The 25,676-nt window shown below is 43.4% G+C and overlaps 1 protein-coding gene across 1 annotated transcript in view; it reads right to left on the bottom strand.

Moving 5' to 3' along the window:
- Window positions 1-25,676, bottom strand: part of AATF (apoptosis antagonizing transcription factor) — an 82,242-nt gene that overhangs the window by 41,064 nt on the left and 15,502 nt on the right. Inside the window, exons 5-8 of the mRNA XM_044993770.1 lie at window positions 6,518-6,632; window positions 5,966-6,170; window positions 5,048-5,212; window positions 3,543-3,626 (exon numbers count right to left, since the gene is read on the bottom strand). Of these exons, the coding sequence (XP_044849705.1) occupies window positions 3,543-3,626; window positions 5,048-5,212; window positions 5,966-6,170; window positions 6,518-6,632 (569 nt within the window). The remainder of the gene's footprint in view (window positions 1-3,542; window positions 3,627-5,047; window positions 5,213-5,965; window positions 6,171-6,517; window positions 6,633-25,676) is intronic.

Raw genomic sequence — 25,676 nt, forward strand, 5'->3', positions numbered from 1 at the left:
TTCAGCTCTCTCCTCTTCTAGGGGAGTATTTCATCCTAATAATAAAATCTCCACTGTAGCATGCGAGACTAGCAGCTCTCTGGTAGCAGGCTGGATTTTTAAGTCTTAATGGTGCAATATCTCTAAGGGATTCTACATAAACATGGCTTTTTAAAAAACAAACCAAAAAAAGTATTTTTTTGCCTTAAAACTGTAGGTGAAATGGGGTTCAACATCCCTTGCTCTAAGTAATCAGGATCTTTTTAAAGCTGCTTAATTATTCTCCTCTGGCGTAGCCTAAATAAAGGAGTTTGGTCCCACATCTCTCTCACAGCTGTACATTACAACTCCATGTGGGTCACCAGCATAAAAATCATTATGAGACAGCGAAAGGCTTGTCTGCCTGCAAAACAACCGAGCAAACATGGAGGAAGCGGGATGAACGGATGAAACACAAATTGTTGAGTCCTGAATCATAAAATTCCACCTGCCCTCCATGGTGAATTCCACTGAATGCCACTGAGGTCTTGTAAAAGACACAGGAGATGTGGAATCTTAAGATTCCAGAACTGTAACCTATAATAATACAGACGTATATTTATACTGTCTCAACTCTGCTTCAGTCACTGATTTGTGAGCCTAACGTCCTCCTTATGACTGAAGAGAGGGGGAAATAACTTCCACTTGAACTTGTACTTGACCCTTAACAAACATAATAGGTAACTAAAATGCAGTATTATAATAAAATGGCATTTAAAAAATAGGGAGTCCTAATAGCTGAGTTGTAAATTTAAATAATTAAAGAACACTGAAATGTACAAGGTCAGACTTTTAGAGATGCTGAGCTACCACAATAATCAATTAGAGTTGTGGGTGCTCATTACTTCTGAAACATCAGGTCCTTTTTTATATTTTATTTACATGCACACATGCGCATGCGCTTACGTATGACCCACTGGAAAGAAACCACATTCATTGTATTGTCACAGGTCTATTGTAATACATTCTACCCCTTCTGAATGCAACACTCAGCTCCAGCTCACTACCCTGACAAATAAAGGAAAGCACTTTATGAAACCAATTTAATTGGGAGGTGACAGAAAACATACAGCCATTTTCTTTAGCCTTATCACTGAATTGGCTTCAGCTCCAATCTCTGCCAAATCCCACTCAACAGAAGAAATTAACCAGGTCAGCGGAACAGGTGCTACGCTGTGTCTGTCAAGGGGCTGGCATCCCCACAATTACTTGCACACAATGAAGCGGTAATCTTTACAGATCATCTCTCCCAATAAGCATATTGGGGACGAGAGGAGAGGAGAAGGGTGGAAGGGAGGGAGGGAGAAGGGGAGAAAGGGAGAAAGGGAAAAAAAAGAAGCAAGAAAGGAAAATGAATGTGTCGCTGCCTCGCGGCTCAGCAGATGTCTGTGCATGATGTACGAGGCTAGGATAAGCTGTCGTAGCCTGCTGCCAAAGAGTGGTAAGTGATTAAAGCCTCCACAGTCCTAAGCACCATATTTAGAGTCTATGGGGTTTCAAGAGTTGCACCCATTCCTTGCTGTGCTGCCAGATGTTGTCCATCGGTCCCCGTTCCTATTCGCTGTGTGCGGGCGGCAGCAGTTGGTACAGCAAGTAATGCAATCTGGAACGTTTCCGGAGATGCCGTACATTAAACGAGTGTCACCCATCATTCACCTCTACAGAACGCTGAAACAACTCCAATTTGCTGCCACTTCCCTCTTGGGAAATGGCCAAGATACAGTTGTGCCTGGCAGCCCCATTTGTTTTACTCAGGTGTTCCTCTTCCCTCAATGACCTCTATTAGTTTAAGTTTTAATTTAGATTAACCCCAGCACCCCAATTAACCAGTGAGGGGAAAAGCTAAAATGTGACTAGTCATAATTCTGAAATCAGAATGTATCGAAGTTAAAATTATTAGTAAGGAGGAAGGGCCATTCAACTACTGCAATTTTTCTTTAAAAACTTAACATTTCAGGGCCAAGAAAACCCCCACAGTACAGGCCTAAGGTTTGCCAGTGGGGGCTATTTCTCACTGTTCATTTCGGTATTTTATTGTGCTGATTTAATCTGCAATATGCTCTTGTTGCAAACTTGGACTCCTGAAGATGGGAGCAGATTTGTCTGCATCTCAGAATTCTCTCACACCAACATTCAGCACTAACATCACAGATCTGGCCCTCCAATCATTGCTGCTCAACAGCCTCCTTCTGCATTGGAAAGAGTGTGCAGAGGGATCCAATCTCCAATGCAGGAGGTGCTGAGTCCCTCCCTGCCATGGAAACGCTGTTCAACTCACCCCAGGGCTAGGAAGGATGCTCGTATCGTAACACACAGTCCTGGGAATCAAGTGATACAGGTTCCATTCCCTGCTCTGCCACCTGCATCCTGTGTAACCTTGAACAGGTTCTTTAGCCTTGTCCTAACTCAGCTCCCATAGAAGTCAATAATAAAACTTCCCTTGACGGCAATAGCAACAGAATTAGAACAAAGCTGAGGACTCCTGAAAAAATCACCCCCTTAAAATTTCTCAGCGCTCTTCCAATCTGTGAAATATAGACAATAATTACCTACTTTGCAAATGTTTTCGTTCTGTTTGGTAGCCTGGGACGTGTATTGGAAAAGTCTGCTAGTCTGGTTGAATTAGTTATCAGGACCTAAAAACCACATAATTCCACCTCCCTTCTCCATATTCCAATTGTCGTATGATTTTACCTGCTGATCCAATGAGCTTCTCTAGTTAGATTTCCAGGTTTCTAATAATATAACAGCATTTGTTTAGTCCTGATGTTAAAACCATCTCTGGATCCTTGGACCAGCAATATTTTTTTGGGCACTGGTCCAGGACTTAATTTAGCAAATCACTTCAAAGCTCTGTAATTTCCAGTATGCATTTTATGTGGCTGACATTATCATTTGCTAACTGAATTACAAACACAATGATCACCCCAGTCTGCAGCCTCCAGAGTAGCGTGTCTAGTCTCCCTGCCTCAGTATGGGAAGAGCTTTGGGAGCCCAGCAGCACTTTCATTCTTCACGCTGATTAGACCGGTTTTGTGTTTGGATGAGGGTAACTAATGTGCCACTGAGCAACTTCAAAAATTGTATTTGTGATGGGGCTTTCCCACCCACATAAGCAGTTGTTTTTTCTTTAAAATATTCAGCTGTAGAAACTTCTGTGATTTCCTCTTTGTACACCAATAATCACCGATGAGAACTACAGAGACTGGTCTGATTCAGCAAGCCTGATCCACATGGGTAGAGTAGTTTCAATGAAGTCCATAAGACCCCTCCCCATGAGGCAAGGCTGAAGGATTGACCGATAAAGTCTTGCATAGCGATTTCAGAGTTAAAACCTTTGGACATCATGAAATAAGGATAATAGGTAGAGATTACAGATGTCCAGTCAAGCAACTAACATGGTGTTTCTCTAAGAGGAATCTTTGGGCAGAAGAACTTACTGCTGAGAATTTACTGCATTAACTCCTGAAATACCAAAAGCCAACTTGAGCCATGAGACAGAGAAAAGCTTTCCAGAGACCCACCTGGTGGTAAAAGTCATCATCATCAAAGATCTCCTCATCCAGGTCTTTTAGGTGCGTGTTGGATTTGGCTTGGGGGACGACCTCCTAGAACAGCAGAGAGAATGTTTATAAGCCCAAATGTGCCTATGCTTCGGGTAGCACCCAGGCATGGTATCATATCTTAAAACAAGTCTAACACATCTTTGGTGGATTTCAGCAGTGAACCTCCCTAATTCATATTTTCAGCACCTTATGTTCTTCAATACGTACATCCTTGGGACCCATTAGAACAAGATCTAGAGGTACTAGGCTGTAGAAAGGACTCCATGGAGAAGTGGTAGAAGCCCCATTTTTAATTCAACTTGACAAAACAATGAGTAAGCATACAGCAGGGAGCTATGGCGGATTGATAACGGTTTGGATGAAAGGACTCAATGGGCCTTTTCCATCTCCAACCTCAATGACACCATGTAAAGCTTACAAACATTTAAAAGCATGGTGGAATGGTGAATACCTTCCATTGCAGGAAGTTTTTAAGCATTTCATTATTTATACGGCTAGGATTAAAGGACTTCTAATACATGGGAAGGAAATGGAAAAAGACTGCCAACACAGAACTGGTTTTCTGATTCCCTAGGAAACAAGCACAACCTGCATATGATATCACCGACACATTGCTGTACTTAAATGTAGTTGTGCCTCAATACATATATAGGCCTTTATTTAAAATGTAGTGGAAAAAATATTTTTGCAAGTGCAATAATTCTACATTAATTTTTACAGCTGAGTGTTTACTATTCCTTAAATACTAAATTGATGTAGAATATTTTGCAGGTGAAATGCAGTGTGATTCTTGGTACCAACTTCCTGGTCAAGAGCTCTAAACCCCATTATTAGGACCAAATTTTGCAGTTGCTTCTTTACGAAGCAGAATACAGGCTATGTGACAGAACTGACACCTATTGCAGGACCAAGGGAAAGTGCTGGTATGGTCCAACCTGGAGTCTCGCTCTGCCTATCAGGAATAAGCATAGGAACCAACAGGGCTGGCTTTATGAAGGCCAGGGCCTGATTTGAATACCTGGCAGCGGGGGTCTGCTCCGGGTCTTGCATGGCACCAAGGGACCCCCCCGCTACCGAAATGCTGCCAAAGACCCCCATAGCGGACCCCCCCCCCCGCCACCGAAATGCCGCCGGACCCCCCGCCACCAAAATGCCGCTGAAGCCCCAGACCACCGACGGTTAAGTAAAAAAAAAAAATTAAAAATGGAGCCTAAGGCGCGGGGCCCTCTTAGGCGCGGGGCCGGATTCCAGGGAATCGGGCGAATCAGCCTCAAACCAGCCCTGGGAACCAACACAAACATTGTGAAATACAAAAAGCACCTCAACCATCTTTTAATCCATTAAATTACAAATAGTGTTACTTCATCACCCGTTACACCAACAAGAACATTACTTGTTAAAGGATCCGTTTAATTCATTTGCAGAGAATTTCATCACTTCCATTGGAAACAAAAAACTCTTACCGAACATCCGGGCAATGATTCGGGGACGGGCTGAGATTCCTGCTCCAGCTTTCCAAGTACCCTATACACAGATCGCTTAGTCTGTGTCCGCCGTAGTAATCTCTCTTTGTCCATCATAATCTGATCAATCTGAGTCAAGATTGAACGCTCAAAGGCACTGAAACCCTGCAACAACATTAACTAGTGTCAGATAATGCAGAAAGCTGCTGCTCAAGGCAGCAATGTTCCTTTATCTTTCCGTGTCAGTGGATAAGCAGACAATGTTCCTACTGGAGGAGTTTTAGTTTGGATTTTTGTTGTTGTTGTTTTTTTTAATATATATATATATAAAACCCAACAAAAAATAAACCAACAAAAAGATACTGCCCTGAAGCAAGCTGAAAGCCTGGCTTAATAGACAGGCCTCACCGTTCTAGCTCAGACAAACTTCTCAATGATTAATATTAACCCCTACATGGTGGGCCCTGGATCTCTTAGGACAAAATGAATTGCCAGCTGAATTAAAGTGTTCAGGTCTGTGTATTTACAATAAATCATGAAGTAAATAGGGAAATATACAGACCATAAACAGTATCTCGTCTCCAACTCACAGCAGACTGATACCAGCTGCTTCAGAGGATGGTGTGAGAAACACGGTAGGAGCAGCTCTGAAGTCATCTGCCCATGGGGAAAATTTCCTCCTGATCCTGCCAAGTTAGAGCCTGGCTTACGCCCTTGAAGCATGGGGCCTTATATCCCTTCCAAAAGCTTCAGGGATTTTTGTTTGTCATGGGCGTGTGTGTTTTAATTCTTACTATTGTAACTCTAGATGGAACAAGGAATGTTCCCATGTATGAATGGCATGAAACACTTCGGCTGCTGTCCCAATGTCTCTGGTAAATTTCTCTCTCTCTCACACACACACACATACACACTTGCCTTCCCCAATTTGCCAGAAGCTAGTTTGGTCTTGTCATGCCACTTCTGCAAGGTGTTGTTCCGATATGTTCGGAAGTCAGCAAATCGCTTAGCCATGAATTCTGGATAGTCTTCCACCTCCAGCTTCCGTTTAGGGGGGCCTTTCCGCCTCATCTGATCCTCACCTCCCATCTCTTCATCACTACCACTGGGGATCTCCTCATCACTAGAAATTAAAAAAAAAAAATAGAAACACTTTGAGGCAACGATTTGGAAACTCTCTTTAACAGCAACTCCTCTGCTGATCATCTTGCCATCTTTTGTTAGTTATTTAGAAGTCAAGTCACTGAACCCTCCCTCCCGCCACCAAAAGAAATTACAAAACACAAGCTCCTGGTGAAAATAGGAGAAGTTCAAATGCCATTTGTCCGCTGTGTCCATTACCCACACAGTAGGAGCTGGGGGAGCAGAGCTGAGATGGCAAAGGGCAAACCTTTTATGTTTTCCTATTGAAAAAGTTAACTACCAGATGGGCTTTAGCAAGCCCCAGACCCAGTCTTGTTCTGTATTTACCTCTCCATTTTTGATTGCTTCCCATCTACCAGATGCCTCGTGCCTGGATATTGATACAGCAGCTCATCCTGGAGGTCCACTAACGCTCTCAGCAACGCCTTCAAGGCTTTATAACCTGCAGAAGAAGAGACACCAGTGACAATTGCAGGTTGATCCCAGCTTCTGGTGAAGCCTCAGCGTGACAGCTTCTGGCTTCTTGTATTAAACCTACATTCCTGCCACAGATAGTGCAGGTCTTGTTAAGCCTCAGAGGCAACTGTTTTCACCAGCCCAGTTAAAAATGTTGTTCAATATGTATAACTCATTCTTTTGTTACTGCCAAAATAATTGCAAAGAAGGATATACCTAGAAAAGAAGGAAGGGAGCGAGGGGTATTTTCTAAACTGCTGAGCGGTTACACATTGATCAGTCTATTTAACTGACACACACAAGTTGGGCTCAGAATCCTAAAAGATTAGCATAGTAAAGTAGCAAGGACTTAGGACTGTGGGCTTAGGTATCTGATGGCACAAGGATATGACAACAGCCCCTTTTGCTGACTAATTCATTGCCCTCCTATGTTAGTTCTTGCAGCAGGCACCGGCTTTGGCGTGAGAATTTGAAGCAATTCCAGTGAGAGAATAACCATATGTATGTATCCTATCTACACTTTCAGGTAGAGTGAGTGAGTGTGTGTGTGTGTGTGTGTGTGTGTGTGTGTGTGTGTGTGTGTGTGTGTGTGTGTGTGTGTGTGTGTGTGTGTGAGAGAGAGAGAGAGAGAGAGAGAGAGAGAGAGAGAGAGAATGAACTCCTGCAGAGCTGTGACTACAGCAGGTTTCCGCACTACTGTGCTCACCAGGCGGGAGGTAGAAAAAAGTTGGAGTGTAAGTAAAATTCAGCCTAGCAAGATCTGACCTCTGGGAAAAACATAAACAAAGACCTGGCAAATAATGAGCGGATTTTGATCAGAGAATCAGAACTGCGGGCCTAGCGGTTTATAAGCAGAGAACGTCAGTCTCCAGGCCTGCCAACTGGGCACCCTTCACAAACCCTACATTCACTTAAAAAGACAGTGTGTAGTTAAACCAGAAGAGAATCAAGGCAGAAGTTTAAGGAGTCTCCTCAGGCAGCTGTTTTCCAGACTACCTGCAGGCCCATTTGGTATCAATCAACCAAAGACCTGGACAGTTGCTAATTCCTTCATGTAGCTGTGTAACAAAGTCCCTGTCGAGAGGAGCTTCCAATCTACAGGGACAAGCATTCGAAATCAGACACAAGCCCAGGGTGATGGGGAGATGGACTTGTCCAACAGCGGTTCAACAGCTCTCCCTAAAAAGGTCGGAAATTAACACCCATAGGTTTCCCAGGAAAACTCTCTGTTACCTGGTTAATAAAAGCCTCTTTCCAGGCCTTGCCGGAACTCTCTGGAACTACAGTCTGAAACATCACTTATTTTAGAGGCTGCTCACAGCTGCTGTTACCAACAGGAGGCCAGAGGTCCTGGCATTCTAACTAGGCCTGTCTCTGCTGATGGGAAATCCCACTGAACTGGACCCCACCACTTCAGCAAGTTGTTTCCCTCTTGTGGCTCCACAAGGATGTTTCTTGTTCCAAGAAGCTTGTATTTGGTAATGGGACCCTGAGCATTATCTGAACATTTCATATTTCCCCACAGGAAGACTGTTGCAAGTGTCACTTAAACGAGGAAGTGGATAGCATGGGCTGTGTTTGGGTGTGGAGCCAAATTTTATTTGTATGTTTGTAAATATTCAAAGCACATGCTGTTTTGGCCTTATTACAACGGTAAGTACACAGATTTAGTCTGGGAAGCTAACCACACTCACACACCTGGCACCTGTTGCAAAACATGCCATAGGTTGCCATCAATACTACAATTCAACGATGTCCGACACTCTGAGAAGTCTTTACAGCTTGATGTCCCTAACAAATTCAAGTACAGTAAGCAATCACTGACAATCTGACCATCAGTCTGCAGAGCTGTGGCATCATAGCTCAAACATGTTCAGTCTCTCGCAAGGAAAAGCTTTATGAAGGTGTAGAATAGTCTTTCCTGTAGACAAAAAGCAAGCAAGAGACTAGATGCGATCTGAAGTGATCCAGACAGTTTCCCCTTAAAGGTTTGATCAAAAACAGATTACATTGGCATTAGCCTGGGGACAATCTCTGTTATGTTCATAACCAAAGGTTAAAGGAAAGAAAGGTTCAGAGAGAACTAGAGAGCGATCTCCTGAGGCTCCTAATGAATTTAGTTGTCCAGACTTGGTCCATTTAGATTGCAAATTCCTTTGGGCAGAGCGAGACCACATCTTCCTTGATAAGCCCCAAGTACATCTGCATCTAAAACACAAAATACTTGGCCTGTTTCTAGACACTTCCTATCCAAGGATCACAAAGCCCTTCACAAAAGGGAGACAGGTACACCACCACTTAATGGGAAACTGAGGCACGGCGAATACATGGGTTGCTCACAGTGCCACGGGAAGTCCATGGCAGAGCTGGGACTAGAACTCAGATCTTTTACCACAGACCATTCTTCCTCCCTTACGAATCACAACGGGCTAGGTCCTTACCTGGTGGAAAGTCAGTGGAGCTATTTCAATTGACAGCAGCTGAGGATCTGGTCCCAAATCCTTCCCTTACTTACTGGATAGCACAACAGGAAAGGGGTGGGGGATATTTTATTTCAATTTGGCTTTTTTTTTTTTAAATGGGGGACACAGAAAACCCTGGATAAAATCAGCAGCAAATCTTCATCAGCCACATGAAGGCAACAGAAGTGGAAATCAGCCCAGACATGCCGGGGTCTCAATCTTTTGTATGTTCCCATTGCCGACATTACCGCTGCCACAGAACCTGGATAAATGATGGCCCGACCTCAGTAGCAGTAATGTCAATGAAAAGACACTAGGAAGACTTTTGCTGCCGATCAGCAGTTACGCTCATCCTCCTCCAGTACGTGGCTCATTATAGATACATTTTGACAGCTGTTCTATATAAACCTATTAACGGATTAGGTTGCCACACTCGTAAAACAGTCGTGTGTTAGCATCAAAACAATTCTAAGAGAGAGAGAGAGAGAGACAGACAAAAGCCCTTAAAAATGCATCTGTGGTATGTAGTTAAAGCAAGGGCATCATTTGCAAGAGGCAAGCGCCCCCCACCCTGAGTGCACAGCTTAAAGCAGCAAAATCTTTTCCTGCAACCCAGCTAAATGTCCCCAGAGGTCCTGAACCCGCTTATTTTCTACCCGCTGTCTACCCTCCAGGCGGCTTTGATCCTGTCTATTACAGCTGGAGTAGCACTCAAACTCTTTGGAGGTGGATCAGGGCTATTGCAAGCAGGCAAGGAATAAAGACAGGCTCAGGTTCCCTCAGGATATGAGATATGGACCCCAACAGAAGCAAGGATGGGAAGCAATTTTATCTGGAGTGAAGGGGGTAGGGAGGGCAGGGCAGACAATGACTGTGTGTCTACCCAGGTGGGAGGGCTAATTATTCCAGGCACTGACTTCATCATGAGCCTCTTACAGCTGGACCATTTCCATGCTTTCAATTCTTGTGTATTTAATGGCATTATTGGATAGGTGTGTTACTAGCAGGTGCCGAAGTGTGCTATAAACTCAGCCACACAAGCCAGTATCACCCCGATACTGCACTGCCTTATCCATTTCAGCATTTCATTCCAAAATGGACTGTTTTCTAGCAGATCTCCGGCACACAAACACACACACACACACCCCTTTGTCCTGTTTGCTTTTGGGAAAGGGACATTCTAACTCAGGAATGAAGACAGGGTGTAAACTACAGCAGTTTTATGAACACAACCCAGGAAATGGGGGAGCAAACCCCCACGCCCCCACTCGTTCAGCCGACTGTTTTTAAATGCTGTTCTTGGACTGAAATGGGCCACTACAGCAGAGAGGCGGCACAAGCACACACAGTTCTTCTTAAGCATACCAGCACGTTAAAGCAGTTTACAGATTTAAAAATCTTTCGTTTCTACCCCTACATGAATTTCCCTTTGGTGCAAACGAGAGTGCTGTCGCAATGTACCAGCGGGCATGGAGAACGGATCACAATTAGTCCTCACGGACCTGACCGTGCAACGGGGAGGGTTCCCGGGACCAGCAAATCTTTGCTAATGGTCAGTATCTAGCGCTCTTTAAGACAGGCAGGCACCCGCAAATGCATTTTGAGCAGCGATAAAACCTGGGCGAGGCTCACAATAAAGCTTCTGCCACTTACTCAGGTTTGAATTTACTTGAGTTTGCATTTCTAAACTAAGCAGTTTGCTTCTTGGACTCGCTGCCCAGCTCTCTGTCAGCATTAACCCTGCCCTGTGTTTGCTCTGCCCTGCATCTGTTGTGTTCAGATGACTACAGCTGTCTACGCTTTTGCTTGGCTCCCCGTTTCCTTCTCCAGCCGTACCCCCCAACACTCAGTGAACAGAGACAGCGTTCAGAGTGTAGCCTGAAGTCCCTTCATACAAAGCTATTCTGAAGGCACTTTACAGAGCAGCTCGCTATTCCTGTTGGACCCTCTGCTTCCCCACCCCATTTCCACGTGCTCTTTTGTTGCCTTTTTTATTTAACTCACATTGTAATCTCCCTGGGGCCAGTACGGTGCCTTTTAATTACCCGCCAAGTGCTATGCATCCCTATGGGGCTATAGAATTACTGCCTTTATACGGGACCTCAAGACATTTGTGAAAAGTCCTCAAATTAACAGTCTAAATTTTAAGTGATTTTGGGTGCACAAATTAAGGAAACTGATTGCTGGAGGGCAGATGCTCAACACTGGCTGAAAGAAGATGTGTCTTTAAGGTGCCCCAATATGGGAACTCAAAATCACTGCCCCATTTGAAAACGGAGGCATGTAGCTTTCTGCTCCATACGCGCAGTGTACAACAATGCCAAAATAAAGCTGGGGATGCAGTAAGACCTGGGAGAACAGTACACAGCCACTTCTCCCAACCCTTTGCTCCCTGTACCACTTACTCCTGGTCTAAAAGTGCCATTTAAAAAAAAAGAAAAAGATGATGTTGAATGGGAGGCGAGGTGAGAGGAAACGTTTACGGCTGCCACGCGAACAAGTGAAACGTGTTTTGAACCTACCATCCAGCTTAAATGGGAATCCTGAGACTGTCCCTAGCAAGAGGCCAACTCATAAGAGTCACTTTTAAGAGTCCGCATGAGCCCCTTTATTGTGTGTCCAGGAGTGAAAAAGTTGTTGCAGATCCAGAAGACAGCATATCAATCCAGCAAGAAAGCTGGGAGCCAATATCAGTAAATCAAACTGTGCCTTTCTGTTAATACTCTCTCATATGTTCTCATTTTATACATCCCTTTACCGAGTCAGAAAGTAGCCCTGGAGTATTTAAGCTCCATTCAGGGATAGCACTGCCATGTATCAAAGTGTCAGGAGACCCACCAGAGATGAAATCTGTCCTACTGCTCTCAAACCACAAAAAAAAAAAAATCAATTTTGTCAATGCCAGCGCTTACAGGCACACTGGCTCTGTTGCTGGTCCTACCCCCTTGTGTGAATCAGTGGCGCTGATTCCTGCATGAAGGATACCCAGGGCCAACCAGCCATACTTTGGCCAGCCCAGTTTAAGGTCAGAACGCAGACAGCGGCTCAGCTGGAGTAGAGATTGACACCTAAGTAGAGCTGAATTGGTGTCGTATGCAGGATGAGGGCTTCTTCACACTTATGTCATTGTAAGCCCAGCCTCTCTACTGCAAGAGAGGTCTCTACCTAGAAAAATGACCCGTTCACCTTTCCCCAGCACTAGGTGGGACCTCCCTTTGCCCCCAGCAGTGGCAGAGAACACTGGCAGCAATTTGAGTAGCAGCAAGGAGAGGGCTCTCTGCAAGACCATTGCTTAAAGTTAAGCAAGTGCCGGAGGGCCAGATTTTCAAAGGTATTTAGGTGCTGAAAGATCCAAAGAGACGCCAAGTTGGGTTTTTTAAAAGCACCCAGACACCTAACTCCCCTCACACATTATTTCAGTGCTTCTTGTGGGGGTAACAACAGCATGTTTCCTCCCGGTTCTTATGATGTGGGATATGGAGATCCTAGGATGAAATCCTGGCTCCCATGAAGGTCAATAGCAAAACTCCCAGTGCAAGTATACTAAGGAAAGCCCAGAGGTGCTACTGGAAAACAAAAAGTCTGAAACGTCTAGGGTAACAGATGCCCTCAGTTCTGCGTGGCAGCTGCGGGGTCACACTGCAAAGGTGAGACACCCGCCCCCCAAGACAAGGAGTGGAAATGAGTCTGGAAGGGAAGAGGATCATGGTACACCTCTAACCTGATATAACGCGACCCGATATAACACGAATTCGGATATAACGCGGTAAAGCAGCGCTCCGGGGGGGGCGGGGCGGCGTGCTCCAGTGGATCAAAGCAAGTTCAATATAACACAGTTTCACCTATAACGCGGTAAGATTTTTTGGCTCCCGAGGACAGTGTTATATCGGGGTAGAGGTGTATTGTGGTTAAGGCACAGAGACTGAGTGGGAGGAGATCTGCGCTCTGTTCCAAGCTACACCACAGACTTCCTGTGCCTCAGTTTCCCCATCTGTGACATGGAGATAATGGTAATTCCCTACCTCACAAGAGTAAGTTCATTAATGTTCATGGGCACCCAGTTACCATGGTGATAAACACCCTATGGAAAAGATGAATACATGAATCTCCTGTCTATGAAGATGAGATACCACCACAGAGACTAGTAACAGGTAGGGTGGTGGGTTGGGGGGAGGGACAGCAATCAAAGAGAAGAACACAAGATAAAAATGGAGGATTATTTTCTGCATCAATGGCTATCTAGCCCATAACTACACTGAAATAAGCATGAGACATGTTACAGTGTGAACAGTAGCAATTACTGTAGTTGAGATTTAACACACACACACACACACGTTTGGATTTTATATCATATACTACTTTGAAGAGCCCAAGAGGTGAAACAGCATGATCCTGGTCCACCAAGTCTCAGTCCAAGGCTGGATCCTGCCAAGACTTCTTCACCCACGCAGAGCCCCACTGATGCTCAGGGATCTATCTGCCCATGCAGAGTTCTTCACAGGCCTCACTAGAGCCTTATACTGTAACCCCTCACTTAACGGCCTAGTTAGGTTCTTGAAAAATGCAACTTCAAGCGAAACAGTGTTAAGTGAATCCAATTTCCCCATAAGAATTAATGTAAATAGGGTGAGTTAGGTTCAAGGGAAAGTATTTTTGCTGCACAAAAGACATTATATAAAGTCTGAGTTCTAAATAATTTTAAACAAACAATTTAATGTTGTACTCACCAATGATGATTGTGAAACTTGGTTGAGGCAGGGGCATGGTGGGGTCGGGGGCTTGCCCCGCTCCACCTGCCTGGTGCTCCTGCCAGGTAGTGGGGTGGGGGCCCCGGGTGGGCAGCCCCCGCACTCCCACCCCGCTCCCCAGCAGGAGCCCTGGGCAGGCGGAGCCCCCGCACCCCAACTCTGTCCCCGGCTGGAACGCCCGCCGTGCGGAGAGGGGCGGGCCCCAACCCAGACCCCGGCAGGAGAGGAGCCAAACAACATTATAAGGGAACGTTGCAGGACTTTAAAGGAGTATGTTCTCCAATAGATCCGTGACCTAATAGCGAAACAAGGTTAACTGGGAGGACGTTAAGTGAGGAGTTACTGCATCGTACGTGATACAGTGAGGGGGGTAAAATGGTAGAGACACAATGGAAGAGCAAAGGTTACAGAGATACAATCGCTCAGTTGCATCCTGGTGGTAATATTAATTTCATATCTGCATAAACAAAAACATAACGTACAGTCCTCGAGAGTCAACATGGTCCAATGGATAAAACACCCGACTGGGAATCAGGGCACCTGACTCAGCCACTAGGCTGCTGTGTGACTGTAGGCACGTCATTTCATCTCTCTGCACCTGTTTCACCATCATCCTTTCTCCATCTGTCCACTGACACTGTAAGATCTTTGAGGCAAGGACTGTGTCCCTCTGTGTTTGTACATATCCTAGCATGAGAGCACCCACGGTATGACTGTAATACACATAATAATATGCACATGTGCAGTATGGGGCACGCATGTAAGAGTTGTGTTTTGTTTATATAGTGTGTACAGACACAGTGTATGTACATGCATATGGAAATTATTACATTAAGCAAAACTAGTATTGTGCACACGATACCAAATATGAAGGAGATGGACTTAAATTTTCTATGATTAGTCGACATCTAGCTGTGTGATTAACAATTTTTTCCTCAGTTAAATCTGCGTATCTAGCATTGTAAGAATACTGCATTCACACACCCTTTTAATTTTTTCCATATACCCACACACAGTGCATTCAGCATGCATGCACACACAAACAAGTTTGATCAACACACACATTTAAACGTTGATATCTTTCGCAAAAGCTGACCTCCTGAAATCAGGAGAGGAAAAGCTTAGAAATGCACTATTTTACCATTCCACAGATTGTGCAAAGCACCTAACAAACTGTTTCCATTATAGAAATAAAAAAACAGAAATAAAAAAATCAAAACCATAGTTTTTATTAAACTCAGTTATTAAACAAAACATCTTATCAGACATACGAGTTTATCTGAACATTCTGATTAAGAAAGAGAGTATTTTTGCTCGTTTTTAATGACTCTGGGTCTGAAGTTAAACTATAGGTCAAAATGACACTCAATACATTGGCCTGAGAACAATACTTCTCATTCATATCCACAAGCCAGCCACTTGCACTAGTCATCCCCAGCAATTAATCCCCCAAGAAACACATTTGATTAAATCTTTTCAAGCAAATCCTTTGCTTTGCTTTTGTTAGTTCACTTCTTGTCAACATCTATTAAAATATGCCTTTAATTCTCCCACAATCTTAAAAAACACCGATTCCACTGTCTTCAACTTTAATCAACTGTATGGCCGGCATTTTTCATTTCATAATAATGTGCTGTTTGGAATTCAAGAGGCAGGCTCAACATCAATCATTCGGCAAGAATTTTTCCACTGCAATAAATATGCAAATGAGGAAAGCCAGTCAGTCGTATTTCAGGCCCGACTTGCTAGTGTTTTAAAAAAGACACAAATTTATTAATTGCCGTTGGCCAGCGGAATCCTATTACTTTGGGCATTGATTACAAAGCTGTGTGAGTGATTATTGTGCAACTTGCGGGCTATCCAGGCATGAGGAAAAATTATTAAAGCAAGGCAGAGATTATCAACTCAGAATAACAATAAGCCTTAACATTTTAGGCCTTTAACTTCTTCAACAAAGAATTACGCGAGAGCTCCACTGTATCATAATTCTGAAGACTGTCAGTATTACTGTTGGAGCTTATTCTATGTTCCCCACAGCAAAACAATGTTACCGCCGGGGGGGTGAGGAGGGAGACTCTGCAGGTTACACATTCCTTAACATGGACCATATGGGCAATAGTTTTTCTGTTATTCCCACGGTGTGGCCAACGGCAGGGGGAACAACCACTATATGGTGTAGCGAAGACTTCCGCCGTCATGAGGCCATCTTGGAACGTTGCACGACCTTTACACTTATTACACCCTGTTAGAAGACTGGCTCAAAAAAAACCAACAAAAAAGGGTACAAGAGAAAAACTACAGGGGTAAGCGTAAGAAGCGTCCCATAGCGCATTTAGCCTTGGATAAACTAGGGGTCAGCGCCGATCCTTTTGGAAGCAGAGACCTGAATGGCCTGATGCTCAAGGTGCTGATAATTCATCTTCCATGGATTTCAACTGGATTGTAGCTACACAGCACATCTGAAAACCAGGCCGGAAACGTTTTGGAAAATAACCGAAGTTAAACACTTTTGGTGCCACCATAAGTGTTTGCCCTCTGGAGAAATGAGTTCTAGTAAATGACAGCTGGTGCATTTCACCCCCCGGCCAGAGGGCCAAAAAAAGGTCTATGCCTTTAGTCCTAAGCATATGTCTACAATGTAGGTAGGAGACGGGATTCCCAGCATAGACTCAAACAGAGCTAGTTTCAGTCTCTCTGCCCGCAATGGGAATCACACCTCCCAACTGAAACACAGACATACCCAAAATTGCTGCTTAAGTGGGATTCAAGTGATGCACCGGTGTTGTGCTGGCTCTCTGCAGAGGGATGAACTCCACCTATTGTGTACAAAGGACCCAATGCTTCAGCTCCTAGTCATGTAAAGAGTCCCATCCACTTCAATGGAATAATTTAGCCCATTGACTCCAACATTGCTACTCATCTGAATACACGTAGTAGGAGCAGGCATATAGAAGGAACTTGTGAAAAGTATTTATATAGATTTTAAGGCCAGAAGGACCATTAGATCATAGTATGACCTCCCGTGTAACACAGGAAAACAAATGACATTGATCAAGACAAGCAAAGCGTTTGCCACACGTGAGTTTTTATCTCCAATGATCTGAATGCCAGTTCACGTGTTATATATATGGAGACATACCTATCTCATAGAACTGGAAGGGACCCTGAAGGGTCATCAAGTCCATCCCCCTGCCTTCACTAGCAGGACCAAATACTGATTTTGCCCCAGATCCCTAAGTGGCCCCTCAAGGATTGAATTCACATCCCTGGGTTTAGCAGGCCAATGCTCAAACCACTGAACTATCCCTGCCCCCCAGGAGTTGGCTAACACATTTGCACGTGCTAGTCTGGATGCTCCACAAACCTTTGCTCCAGTGTGTATTGGAACAAAGGTGCGTGGAGCATCTACACTAGTACGTACAAGCTTGTTAACTAACAAGTTAACTGGCAGTCAACTCACCTGAATAATTCTAATGCAGGCAAACCCTTTCTGTGTGTGCAAAGCATGGCAGACGCTTATTGTCAGGGGTCAAATTGCAGCAGGTGAGCAAACAAAAAGTTGCCATTTTGTGCCCTAGAACCTAAGCTACATTTCTTTTAAAAAAATAAACAAACCCCCAGCTCTCTCCAGCGCATACGGTTATGAAGGAAACTTTTAAAACGTGACCATTTCAACTTTTAATAAGGCTGGGGGAGGGGACTATACATGTTTTAAATCTAAGGACAAAAATCTGTCAAATAAGACTAAACAAAAGAGGCTAGGACCCTTCTCTTCCCATGCATCACCGCAAGATTTTCTTTAACAGTCCTGAACGCCACACCAAATAAATACTGTATGCCGCACTTCTCTAACACCATCTCCAAACACTTTGCAAACAATGAATTATGCCTCAAAACACTTCCAGGGCCCCGATCCTGCAACAAGATTAGAGTGAGCAGAACTGTGTACTTGCATGGCGCCCACTGCAGGACCAGGCCGTATGTCTGTATACTCAATTAAAATCATAAGGGTGGTGAAGATATTGCAAAAATTTAAGAGGTCTGCCTTTTCCCTAACTACAACTTGGTGACTTGGCTTGAAACTGAAATCTGTATTTGTGAACATGCTTTTTACCACATGCCCCCGCATCTCACATACACACCGGTAAGCCAAATGGTTGTCCATGAGCACGGGACAACTGGCTGCCTTATTTATTTTAAGTCTCACCAACACCACTCCATCAAGACACTGGTTTGCAAAAAAAAAAAAAAAAAAAAAAAAAACCCAGCATAAATTTTGGTCTGATCTGGCGCCCATTGAAGCCAATGGAAAGACTTTGATCGACTTCAGCTCAGGTCCACAAAGAGAGTTACATGGGATATGTAATCAGAAAAAGGGATGGAAAGTGATATCTTGGGCCTACCAACCTTACCCACATCCCTTTAAACAAAATACAACATTACACGATTTGGTGAGTGCAAAGCTTTGTTATTTGCAAGGGTTTCCAGACAAACAACATGCCAGCTGAGCTATCTTCTTGTCACTGGCTTAGCCAGACCAAAATGATTGGACCTCAAGATTGGAATCCAGATCTGCCCTTACGGGCACATGCACGGCTCCCATTAAGAACTTTGGGGCAGAAATGTGATCCTCTCTGACACTGAGACATCAGTAACCTGGGGCAAATCACTTAACCGGTCTATGCCTCAGTTTCCTCCATTTCTGGAAAGCGGGGATAATGGTACTGACCTATCTCTGTATAAATCATTAAGCTCCTCAGACGCAACTACAAAGAAGGGTGGATAATTATCCAATTTCAGTTTTAAAAGTTAGCCATGGTTAGAGATGATAAAACAGTGTGGCTGGAATTACTGGGAGATCCCTTAGGCTCCTTTGATTAATCCCAGTCCACATGAATATGGCACACTTCATTCAAAAGCTCTTCACTAACTAGATACATACAACGCCACAAAATATGGAGAGCTCTGGGGCAGAAGGTGTATCCATCAGCCACATATATCATGCTCCACATCAGGAGAGGAGGATAAATATTTTGCCAAGGAAACTGGAGCAGAAAGTAACATGGCATCTCTAAAAACTAAACAAAGCAGATGGGACCTGGGTCTCATCCAGAATGACTCATGCCTAGTAAACGGTTTGGTACTCGATTCATCTAGCCGTTACGGATGGAACAGCTGAGGTGGTTTCCTGAAACATGAATGCATGTTCACAAAAGGGCTGTTCTCTGCAGGAATGGAGAAATGTGTGTTCTCAGGGGCTCCGTCAAAAATATATTTACACTGGGAATTTAAAAAAAAAAAAAAAAGGATAAATATTCAAAAGAACACCAATAAGAAACAGAACAAAAATATCCCTTAAAAGATACTAAAAGTGAAATGAGAACAAACTGCCCAGGCAATATCCTCTCCATCCCAGGCCCAATCCTGAAAGGTGCTGAGCACCCTCAACTTTCACTGAAAATAATGGGTGTTAAAATGGATCTGAGCATTGCCGAGTCAGGCTCTGAGTTTGGGAATAAATTACCATCCCACGTCCTCCACACTTCCTGACAGACTGCATGCACCCTCCTTTAAAGTGGGACTTCCAGTGGTCTGGACTCATGAAGAGAACATTAAGAATCATTTACATGTAAGCTGGCTGTATGGTTCATTTAATTCCCTACACCCTTCGGTTTTAAAATCTGCAGCAGAATTTTCAGTTTGCTACACCAGAATGCTGAAAAAATTGGGGGTGAGGGAGAGGCTCGGTCACAGAGTTTAGGTCCAATTTGCCTAGGAGTACACATGTGGTTATTGGGGACTGATCTATCAGCCAGATGATTTAATAAAACCGTCTTCCTTTGAGATTACATGCTCAGTCCATGCACAGTATATTCAAAAATAACTCCACTGAGAAAAGCCTAGTGGGAGAAGATGAAACTGGTTTGGTATTCTGGAGATCACGTCTCATTCGTAACTGGGATGACCTGCCCTCCTGCATCATTTGATGCATAATAATGGTGACGCATCGAAAGATGTCTTCCTTTTCCAAAAAGAGATGAAGTAAGTATTCAAGAATATAAGTGCAGAAGATCACAATCATACCACCTCGGGCTGCGATCTTGACAGGCACCAGTTTAACAAAGTCAGTACCCAAAGAGGTGACATCCAATGAAAACCCAGGTAAAACAAATGCTGTTCCCCAGCATGTGCCGAGGGGGCACTGTGTCATTGGATGTGCTGTGCTGCAGAACAGATGTAGGTCAGAAGCCATGAGTTTAAGATCCTATAGTCATTCCTCACAAGAGTGGTTAACCCCTCTAAAATAGCCAGATCCCAATTCAGGAAATTAACGTAAACTCTGCTGTAGCCTCAAGTGAGAGAGTTATCCTTCATTTCCCAACTCCACACTAAAAGCAGCTACATTTCCACACCAGAGATGGCTGCATTTCCATGCTGGGCAAAGCGATCAGACTGCAAAGCACTTTTCGGGAAGGAAGGCCAATACCTCTTTGCATATCACAGAGCGCACCACAGACCCAGGCTTGGGCAGTTCCTGGCAAGCCCTGAGAAGTTTTAACACACACCTTTTTAGCTCTACTTTTCAATAAAATGTAATGAAATTGCAACCATTGGCTGCTGTACCTGAGACATGTAACACCTTAAGGAGATTAACTAATCAATGTGAAAATTAGGTTAACCTGTAACCACTGACTTTGGATTTAAGGAAGGGGCAACAATAAGCTTCTGAGAACAGAAGTTCCCTTCCCACATAGTTTATCTGCAGCTCACACTCTCTCCCCATCTTCAGGCAAAATCCATCCCCCGGCCGAGGGCTAGCACAAGGTATATTGCACTATTTAAGTCCTATTCTGAGGGCTAAGGCCTGGTCTGCACTGCAGAGTTTTGAGTGTGGGGTGAAAAAATCCCACCCCCTCACTGACAAAGCTATGCTGACAAAAGCTTCAGCGTAGATACAACTATGCTGACAGAAGAGCACGTCTATTGATTTACCTAACAGTCAGGGAGGTAGTGTAACTATGCCTGCAAAACTCCATCGGTTGGTTTACCTTGCACCTCCTCTAGGGGCCTCTGCCAAGCCTAGCCATCCTGGCCACAGCTCTATACTGTAGACCTGGCCTTGGATGGGGCATGCACGTGAGTGGGCCCTCTGCACTCTTCTACGACGACATTCACTGAACAAGGACAGCCGGCTCCAAGAACTAGTCTCCTGACGTCAAACGCAATCTCATGCTTCAGGGTTTAAGCTGCATAACGGCAGGGGCTAGGAAGGAATTCACCCTCCATAGTTAGCAAGGAGCATTAGTTTGGGAGAGTGAAAAAGGAGCTGTTCTTCAGCATCAGATATATTGGCCATTGCCAAAGGCAGGACGTCAGATATGGAAGCCTTCTTTGTTCTCTGCTATGGGCACACAGAGATGGTGGTTACTATTAGTTTAGGGAACACTTGGCTTGCAGCGCAGCTCATCCGCCCAATCCTGCCAAGTGCTGGGTGCCCTTCCAACTCCCAGTGACTTCAGTGTGAACTCAGCTCCTTGCATCAATGAGTTCCCATGAGAACCATCAACACTCCTTCCCAAGGGACCATTCTGAGAGGGCATTATGAAAATGCTAGCAAGGCTTTCCTTTTGTTAATACGCTTTCCTCGGACACACACACACTTGACACGGCATAACAGGGCAATTTCCCTTTATCTCAGAGACGCTAGGAATATCATGGGAAGTAGAATTTTAGATCAACACCTCAGATATAAGGAAAATAAAATTGGTGTGATTTTACAGTGCGCAAATTGATGCTGAAGTACATTATGCACTCCATTGTGAGATGGGGGAGCAGAGGGGAACACACTTTTCCAGCAGACTTTAAAATACAGTCTTCATCTTGTGCCTATGGAAGAGAAGAGTCTCTCTCTTTCCCTCTGATCAAAGACCAGTGGTTCTCAACAAGGAGTATACATACCCCTGGGGGTACAAAGAGACCTTCCAGGGCTCCATCAGCTCATCTAGATATTTGCCTAATTTTACAACAGGCTACATGAAAAGCACTAGCAAAGGCAGCACAAATTAAAATTTCATACAGACAATGATTTGTTTATACTGCTCTAGATACTATATCAGTGTTTCTCAACCTGGGGGGTTGCGATTTATTTTATAATTATCTGGTAAAAATTAGAAAGGAAGCAATTTTTCAGCAAGAGTGTGCTGTGACACTTTTGTATTTGTCTGATTTTGTAAGCAAGTAGTTTTTAAACTGAGGTAAAATCTGGGGTTCGCAAGACAAATTAGCCTTCTGAAAGGGGTACCATAGTCTGGAAAGGTTGAGGACCACTGTGTGGCAAAGCTTACTGTCCTGAGAACATTTGTGTTGCTCCACTCAAATACTTACATTCTGGGTAGGTATGAGATAATGTACCTGAAAGCATGATAAAAATGTTCAGGGTTTTATTTTGTTATTGAATATGAAACTTTGCCAACCTTCTCCATAAAACATAAACAATACTTAGTCTTTGTCGCCCCAACCATGGTTCCCTCACTTAGCGAAGTCTAAGGGCTTGTCTTCACATACAGTGTTGCATCGGTGCAGCAGTCTTTAGTGAAGACGCTACTACGCTGACAGAAGAGCTTCTCCCATCGGTGTAATTAATCCATCTCCACAAGAGGTGGTAGCTACATTGGGGACATAGCACTGTCTACACCAGGGGTTAAGTTAGTATTTTTAGTGGATTTTTCACATCCCGGAGCGGCAGTAATATTGATATAAGTCTACAGAGTAGACTTGGCCTTAGTCCCCCATTGTCAAGAGCACCAAGGAAGCTAAAATGAAGAAAATATTAGACTTCAGTGGAGAAAATACTGGACTTTGTTTTTGCTTCTTGCCCAAGTCTGATATTTTCTCCATTTCCTTTCACTGGTCCACTGATTCTTCTCTTGAGCTTATGATGCTGAAAGAAGCAACATGGAATTCCAGTGGCTCTTCATAATCTATTGACAGGTGGAACCACAGGACAGGAACAAAAATTATTACTTTTATATAGGTTTTATGGAATTATTGACAAGTCTTAAAAAGTTAAGATGAAAACATAGATATCCATTATTTAAAAGTCTTGTAATTTCCATTAACAGCTTGCTTTTCGAAATAACCCAGCTTTGATTTTTAACCACTCTCTTAGCTCCAGACCCCTCCAACTACTAGTTATGAGATTAATTTGTGCTGTTTAAAAGCTGGGATTCCCAGCTCTTTTCCAACAGCATAAAGTATTGGTTTCTAGCTCTATCGGTTTTTGAAATATCATCCATTTTTAAACTATATACATGAGGTTCACACTGAAGTGGGAGAGGGTTAAGGGAAAGCAGGATGTTAATTGGAACAGTGAGATATTGCAACCTATCAGGGCTATAAAACAATGCTGACAGGCACAGTTATCCACGGGCATAGAGAGCATTGGATTCTAGTCCTTGTGGATTAAGAGAGATCATGTCTTGAAGCCCTCATCGGACCCTCACACTAGCTGTACTTTTCTAGCACTGAATCAAGATTTAACATAAGAAGTCCCAGTTACTGGAACTGTTTAATTTCTGACCCCTGAATACTGCCGTCACCATCTTACTTTGACTATTCCTTGCCCTTCTGGGAATAACGCATTCTTGTGGAACTGTCAATGAGAACTAACTCTTCCCAAAAAAGAAAAAGAAAACAAAATACGTAAGATCCTTAACTGCAAGTGTGAAATCTATGTGGAGACATAGCACAGAAACTTGCACCCTGCACTCCTTTTCTATGTAAATAATGCAGGGATCCTGCAGGAACTTGCCAGGGATTGGAATTTTTAATTAATGGGTCTCTTTAATGTGCAAATCAGGAGCAGACTGCAAGTTCTGACTTGCATTGATTATAAAAAACATTAATTGAACGTGCAAGACCCTAAACACAGGCAGCATTTCATGTCCTGGACTAGACTAGAAGATATGGTTCAAGAGAATATAAATCTATCTTGTGGAAACACACCACTCCAGGCAACAGTACCTTAGAAATTTTAGCTGTGGGAGTTTCTGTGTAGAGAACATTAAACATTAAGCATTTGCACTATATTCACAGAGCAACCACTGTAATTGCGGTAGCATTAAAAGACCACTAAGACTTTCTCGATGGAAGTGAAGCAGGAATAAACATGAGCTCCATTACCATGATCTTGTCCCCAATTTATATGTAAAAAAGAAGGGAAAAAACCTGGAGCATAATTAAGGATTTTTTAAAAATGAAATAAAAAGTAAGACAGTGCAAACAAAGCAAGGCTGTCTCTTTAAACAGAAATTCATCCTATATAAATTATGGCCATAAACTTTTCCTGCAGTGCAGCCTAATTAATTCTTGTTCTATACACAAAGGGAAATGCTGGGTGACAAATGGGTGTGAAGCTTGAAAGCTGCCAGGTCTGCAAAACATTTTCTACTTCAATTTATAAGCAATTTTGCAGTAAATCATCCACCAGAACCTGAGATCTCAGGCATCTGAGAATGTCCAAGCCCTGTTAGATTGCTTACCAAAAAAAAGAGTTTAAAAACCTCTCCACTTTCAGTCCTAATTTGGAAGCTGCACATAACGCTGTTATTTTTGCCTTGGATTTGGCTTTAACACCACAAACAAATCTTACAGCTCAAACTTTACCATAGGCTCTTTAATACTATTACCCCAAATCCCTAATAAAATTGTACCATCACATTCAGCCATAATGAAGAGAAAGTTGTCTCGAGAGGGATGTGTCAATACTGGTGAATGTAGAAAGATAATTTATCCATCCAAAACGTTCATTCTTTCTCTGAGCAGAAAGGAGGCATGGAATACTACAAGCAATGGACACACTCAGGAAATGCTATCACATAAAAGATTAATTAAAATATTAAGGGACAGATTTTTCTACAGGCACCAAAAAAAAACAAAGTTAGACACTCAACTCCCGTTCACTTTCAATGGCTCGTTGTGCCGTTGGGAGAAGAAAGCTCCACCGAGCGTCCAATTGGGTAGGATATTAAATTGAGTTTGATATTTTTGTACCCAATAGCTTCAAGCTACTTGAAGCACCAAACCATTTATTTTTCCTTTTACAAAAAAGGCCACATGTATCTGACTTTAAAAAAACAAATATAACAATGGATTTATTTCACTAATTTGGAAAGAAGCATGTGTATGGCTCATCCATTCCTAAACAGAATATAATCCAATCCAAAACAGTGTTGTTTTGACTTTATCATCTTGTTGCCATTTTCTGCATCCAAAATCTTCTCTCTTAAGACTGGAATGTCCCGCAGGATGACAGAATGCAATAATATTAATACTTAGTATTTACAAAGCTCTTTCCCACCTGCAAATGGCCATTAACTACTTTAAGCCTCAAAACGCCCTTATGTAAAAATCTTTATAGAGTCTTCTGGTTGGGGAAACAGGGAGACGGTAAGTGACCTACCCACGGCTACGTCATAAATCAGCGGCAGAGTTGGGGTGAGAATTCAGAACTCCTCAGCCTTATACCCAGCCCACTAGACCAATTTAAAAAGAGACTAAAAGGCTTATTCACGTAGAAGCCATTTTTGCTTCTATTCCAACATTAAACCCCTTGATTAGCTCGTAATTGGGACTTTTATTAGACCCTGATTTATACTAAAATAAGCTGGCCGTCATAAATGAAATTAGGCCCATTCTGCATCAACTCAAGAGGCAGTTTTTTATAATTACAGTGGGCAATGCCTTTTGAATTTCACCTGGCTTGAAAGGTCACATCCAAATTACCACAAGCACAAAAGCTCCATAAGCAAGAATGGAATA

The sequence above is a fragment of the Mauremys mutica genome, chromosome 19 (genome assembly GCF_020497125.1).
Source record: "Mauremys mutica isolate MM-2020 ecotype Southern chromosome 19, ASM2049712v1, whole genome shotgun sequence".
Classification (NCBI taxonomy): Eukaryota; Metazoa; Chordata; order Testudines; family Geoemydidae; genus Mauremys; species Mauremys mutica.